The sequence below is a fragment of the Mercenaria mercenaria genome, unplaced genomic scaffold (assembly GCF_021730395.1).
Source record: "Mercenaria mercenaria strain notata unplaced genomic scaffold, MADL_Memer_1 contig_1253, whole genome shotgun sequence".
Classification (NCBI taxonomy): Eukaryota; Metazoa; Mollusca; class Bivalvia; order Venerida; family Veneridae; genus Mercenaria; species Mercenaria mercenaria.
This window is the reverse complement of record NW_026459232.1, coordinates 23,798-30,303: the sequence shown is the minus strand read 5'-3', so window position 1 is coordinate 30,303 and position 6,506 is coordinate 23,798. Positions and strand designations below refer to the sequence as shown.

Below are 6,506 nucleotides of genomic sequence, written 5' to 3'. Positions count from 1 at the left end.
GCAGCTCACTCTGTGAATCTTCTCTAAAATCCCACTTCTCATGTTTCTATTCATAGAATTGTTCATCGAAAAAGTCATTCAGGTCCCATAACGAATCCTTGTTTGTATTTTCTGAATCGTTCATACTGAATTACAGACTGTTTGCTGCCAATCATAAACCTCGAGTGGCGAGAACAATATCAGTTCACACTTATATACGCCGAAATATTTCACGAAATTCACGTGACAAAGAGCGCCCAAATATACTAGCATAAACTTCAGACCAAACTAGTACTGGGATAAACTACCAAGAAAAGTAATTTCGAAACGCGAATAATTTTATTTGGTCAGTTCGAAGGACATCCACGCGCTTAAATATTAGGTAAAGTGCAATGTATGGAAGATTATTTTGTCACTCATGATGGTAAAATCTATCTTTTTAAACTTAGTAACGAAAAAGTTACGCTCAATGTAAAAGTGCACAGTTTCTTTTCGGTGTCAGTAGATCCATTATTTGTATAGCTCTTTGGTAGATCTATATAAAAATAATTATACTTCTTTGGCAAAAAATAGCAGATCTCTAGTCAACATTGTCAATATACAACATACTACAAATGATACATATCTACTGACATATGTATCATTTGTAGAGGGGGGTCATATTTCATTACATATTTTTCATTTTGAACTCATTTAGGATGAAAACAAGGCCATATTCTTTGTCCCAGGTCCGATACTGGTGCCTGTGTAAAAAATAGGTAGATGACATAACATACGGTTGTTTAATACCATAGATGCTTAAAGATTACAAACTTAACCATTTTCTTAATTTTGCTGAAGTAATTCATTATTGACTCATAAACAGTATGTGTCTAATTTTATGTTTCAAAGTTGATGAAACAGTTGTTAAATTCGCATATTTCGTTGCGTTTCAGATTATTCATTCGAATACATTAACCAGTAGAATGCGGATAGCTCTGTTGGAATGGCTGTCATAATTTGGAGCATTTTATACCCTTAACTTTTTAGTGTAATTTAAGGTCAATTTAAGTTGTCACCTTGTGGAGGAAGAAATTCTTTAGAGAAAATAACTTTATTTAACAAATAGCCACAATGGATAAGGTAATTTGCTCTTTGTTAATCAGAAGTAATCGAGTGAAATGGACCGAAAGTATTGTTAAAAATGGCTACAAAACTTGTGTCAAAAGATTTCATATTTCATCAAGATGTGATGTAGAACTTACGAGCGTGCGTTATCCGAAATTGAAAAGGGGCAATTATTCCAAGGTGACTGATGCAGATGTTGCAATGTTTGAAAGGATTTTACCAGGTGCTGAAAGAGTTATAACTGAACCATCAGAACTAGAGGGTTACAACACAGATTGGATTAAGAACTGCAGAGGTAAATACACTGTTATGCCCAGAGATCCAATAACCAGACCTCTTGACTCCGAGTCTCGAGATCCGCTCTAGAGGTCCATTAATTCAACCTCTGAACAATCCGTGTACTGGCTGTCTAGAGAATGGATATGAATTCTAAATATGGTATTTACAAAGAGCACACAACAAGCAGAAATAAGAGATGTTTTAAAAAATCAAGTACATTTTTTAACTCGACTATTCGAAGAATAAGTAGAGCTATCCTATTCACCACGGCGTTGGCGTCGACATCACACCTTGGTTAAGTTTTTCGTACCAGTCCACTTTTTGACATTTCTTTTGAGATAAAGCTTCGAAACTTTCAACACTTGTTTACCATCACCATGGCCAGTTGTAGGCAAGAGCACATAACTCTTTCAAGGATTTTGGCTGAATTATGGCCCCTTTTGACTTAGAAATCATAGTTAAGTTTTTTGTACCAGTTCATATTTTGGCAAAGTCTTTTGAGATAAAGCTTTGAAACTTTCAACACTTGTTTAGCATCACCGTGTCTAGTTATAGGCAAGAGTACATAACTCCATCAAGGATTTTGGCTGAATTATGGCCCCTTGCAGTGTTCGAAATTCACGGTAGTCTGACAGCCCGTGGCTACCAAATTGCAGCTCGGGCTACCGATTTTCCGCAGGTACAAGCCCGACCAGGCTACCGAATTTTCCTAATTTGTTTAAAAAATCATGCTAATTAAACGAGTACTGCATCCAGACTGAGAAACGCTTATGGAATTATTGTTGGTTTTGCACTCTCACGTGTTGACAATCAAACACAGTGTCAAAGACATAACCGCAGCGCTAATTGGCTGAATACAATCACCTCTAGTGTAACGGATAATTTGATTAGCTTTCATATTTCTCGTGAAAATGTCACAAGTACCTGCAGTAGGCAGAGTTTAAATTATGCTATCAGCGTGTGTCTAAATGTGTATTCAGCACTCGTTATTACATCTTGCAAATTGTCAACAGTCCGAGTTGCAGTTATTGGCGAGTGCGGATCCTAAAAAATCGGGCGTAACAGTTTATATTTTGTTTTGGCAAGGAGTGTCATCTCCAATGCTTTTGGACGATGCTGATCTGGACTGGAGTATTTAGAGTAAACATTTTTCAAAAACATGGCAAACATGTACTGTTTGTCTTTTTTATTACTTCAAACATGCATAGAGATGTCTGTAAAACAAAATTTTTTATATGGTGCAAAAGTTATGTATTTTAAGGTATTAAAGTTCGGGCTAGTGAAATTGGTGTCGGGCTTGGAAAATTTCCCATCTAGTAGCCCGAACGGGCTAGTGGATTCAAATCTGAATTTCGTAGCACTGCCCTTTTGACTTTGAAATCTTGGTTAAGTTTTTCGTACCAGTTCATATTTTGACAAAGTCTTTTGAGATAAAGCTTTGAAACTTTCAACACTTGTTTACCATCACCATGTCCAGTAATAGGCAAGAGCACATAACTCCATCCAGAATTTTGGCTGAATTATGGCCCTTTTTGACTTAGAAATCATGGTTAAGTTTTTCGTACCAGTTCATATTTTGGCAAAGTCTTTTGAGATACAGCTTTGAAACATTCAACACCTATTTACCATCACCATGACCAATTATAGGCAAATGTACATAACCCCATCAAGGATTTTGGCTGAATTATGGCCCCTTTCTACTTAGAAATCTTGGTTAAGTTTTTCGTACCAGTTCATATTTTGTGTAAAGTGTTTGACATATGGCTTTGAAACTTTTATCACTTATTTATTGCATGTATCAGTGCTATACACTGGGCACGTTAAAGAACCAGGCTGTCTATTCGCAACGACCTAGGCTAAGTTAGCTGGACAAGATTTCTGATTTCTGATCTCTCTGTCGTGGGGGCTTTGTCTTACTCTGTCCCTCTGGTCAGATCGCTCTGTGTCTGTACTAGTAGAGGATGAATTATGCGCCCTGTGTGGCTGCATTTGAGCTATGTAAAGCGCCTTTGAACGTGAAATTGATCATGAAAAGGGCGCTATATAAATCTGGTATAATAATAATAATAATAATAATAATTTATTATAATAGTCTTTATCTGTAGGAAAGAGTACATAACTCTGTCTTCTATTTTGGCTGAATTACGGCCCTTTTTGGACTTGGAAATCTGTTCTGTTTTCATACAAGTCCATGTTTTGTCAAAACTATTTGACATATAGCTTTTAAACTTTGAACGCTTGTTTATCATTATGATTTCCATCTGTAGGCAAGAGTACATAACTCTGACAACTATTTTGGCTGAATTATGGCCCTTTTTGGACTTTGAAATTGGTTCACACATTGCCATTTAGTGCAAGATTTATCGAAATCCACAAATACTGGAACATTGTTTGTCTAATCTATTTTTTTCTTTTGTCTGAATATCTATGTTAATATTTTAACCCCATTCTTCAATCAATTCTTCAAATAGTCGAGCGCGCTGTCATCAGACTGCTCTTGTTTCATAAGTTCTTGTTTGTTTTCTTGTTTTGAATATATAGTAAGTGATAAAAAAACTGAAGGATTTTTTATCCTTTGACCCTGAGAAAAACATGATTGCAAATTCAAGAGATTATTAATATTCTGACAAGATATGACAATGCAACATGTTTGTTGGGGTATATTTCTTTATTGACATTCAAGTCTACAGCATTGAATAACAACATAAATTATACATACGAGAACAAAATCGCAGACCAAAATCTAAAGAGATAATTACTATCGCCCATATTGACTAGCACATAATACTGTACTTAAAAAGCATACCTTTAATAACTTTGGATCATGTGTTAAAAATTAATAGAATGCCAGGGACCTATGATAACCCTTTAAGCTAAAAGCGTATTTCCAATCAGGTTCATAACAACAAAATTTACATAAAGAATGACAACTTGAATACTCAAAAAGTACTATTGACTTGGGTCAAGACTTCTGTGGAAAATGGGATTATTAAAAGTATGCATCAATTAAGCTGTCACAGTCATTAGTATCACATAAAAAAGATCTATAGATAGTATATTATATAGACCAATACTTATATCAGTATATTAGAAAATGTAATTAAACAACTTATAAATTTGGTATCAATTTAATCAGCAACTGGTCAACAATTCATGTAAAAAATATTAACAACGATTCCGTTATAAATCGTTATTTTGTATTCACTGTTTATTCCACATCAGTCTGGTAAAACCTCAGTACCATGTTTGTCCCCCATTTCTCCTTATCACTTCCTGAAGCCGAGAATGCATTGAACAACACAGATGCCTATAGACTCAACGTAAAATGCGCTCCCCCCGCATCCCCCCCCCCCCCCCCCCCCCCCCCCCCCCCCCCCCCCCCAACATTTGTTAACTTGTGTATGTTTGTTGAAAGGTAAGGATGTTGACGTATCTGACATTTTAACTCATCCAAGAGATACTCGATAGGATTACAGTTAGTGATTACAGTTTGTAAAAAATAAGCACGATTCTTCCTAAACTTGTGAATTTTTAGTGACTTTTCTGAAGAATTGTGAAACGGAAAGTGCAATATGGATTTTCTTTTGTGAAAAGCCCCATGTGGTTCTGGGACGATCTGTGTATGAAAAGAATTGGAACCACTGCCTTACCCTTGCATGACCGTAAGAGGCGACTAATAGGGTCTTAACACATGGTTTTGCAGTAACTCTGTGATTCCAGCAGGTGTGCAAATTTTGATTCCATACCTCATGTTTTTATTTCGATGTAAATGAGATGTGGAACCAAAATTTGTAGTCCTGTTTGGCGCCATATAACCTATACTGTGTTGGTGTGCCGTAAAACTCAAATAAATAAAAAAAAAAAATTCTTTTGTGAAAAACAATTTTACACAACAGATTCAAATATTTTGCATTTGATTTATTCTGTGTGAACATTTTCTATGTTTTTTATCCTTCCAGATGCTGTGAAGCAATCTGTATGTTACTAAGCTGTTTTTGAATTATGAAGAATATTATCTTTCTTTAAAATGATACTATTTTTTGCACAAATTCTAGTTGTTACAAATTTTTCACTCATGGTCTGCTGAATCTAAATGGAATGTTCAGTTTACAGCAGTTGCAATACCTATTATTGATGCATTATCCCATTGTCATGTAACATTAAACATTGTATTTATTCTTTACTGTAATTACATGAGGAAGCAATCCAGCTGATTTATGGAAGGTTGTTGGTTCTTAGTCTAGGTACCCGCCCATGATGAAAGAATGCACAGAGGTGCACCTGGGGTTACCCTCCATCATTAAAAGCTGGAAAGTCCCTGTATGACCTATAATTGTGTTGGTGCAATGTTGAACCGAAGAAAAACGTATATTTTTCACAGTTAATTAAATTAACTTTAATACTTACTCACTCCTTTTATTTATATATTGACAAATTGATATGAATTTAGTTATTAAACCCTCAGCCTGGAAGTGATTCTGCCTTTGCAACCAGTGCAGACCAAGATCAGCCTGCACATCCATTTAGTCAGTATCTTTTTGATAAGCACCCCTTTTAACAGTTAATGGTACTGTCCAAATTGAAAGATGGACAAGCTCATTATAGAAATTTAGCAGGGTAAGGGTTATCTGTGGAGAATAATTTTTATACTCAGATTTGAAATGTACTTTATAATTGCTTTCTCACTGCAGGAGCTAGTCAACTTTTACTTAAACCAAAGACCACAGATGACATGTCAGCAATATTGAAAGTGTGTAATGAAAGAAACTTGGCTGTAGTACCACAGGTATATGCTTTTTGCAAATTTACTGTATGAAAGACATAATCAAGTAGATATAAGATAACAGAAGGTGAAATTCAGAGTTCTGAACCATGCACAGGAAGCTTAGATTATATCTGTAAGCCACCAAAAATCTATATAAAAAAGACCCTCCTCTCTATAAAACAAAGTACACTGTTTTTTTTATGCCCCCAAAGGGAGACATATAGTTTTTGAACCGTCTGTCTGTCGGTCTGTCCGCAGTTTTCTTGTCCGGTCCATGTCTTTGTCATCGATGGATGGATTTTCAAATAACTTGGCATGAATGTGTACCACAGTAAGACGACGTGCAGTGCGCAAGACCCAGGTCCGTAGCTCAAAT

General features: G+C 35.7%; 1 protein-coding gene across 1 annotated transcript in view; it reads left to right on the top strand.

Moving 5' to 3' along the window:
* Nucleotides 1-946: 946 nt before the first annotated feature.
* The window catches only part of LOC128551545 (D-2-hydroxyglutarate dehydrogenase, mitochondrial-like), a gene marked incomplete at its 3' end in the record, with an annotated part of 29,352 nt that continues 23,792 nt past the window's right edge, over nucleotides 947-6,506 (top strand). Inside the window, exons 1-2 of the mRNA XM_053532447.1 lie at nucleotides 947-1,381; nucleotides 6,057-6,151. Of these exons, the coding sequence (XP_053388422.1) occupies nucleotides 1,093-1,381; nucleotides 6,057-6,151 (384 nt within the window). The remainder of the gene's footprint in view (nucleotides 1,382-6,056; nucleotides 6,152-6,506) is intronic.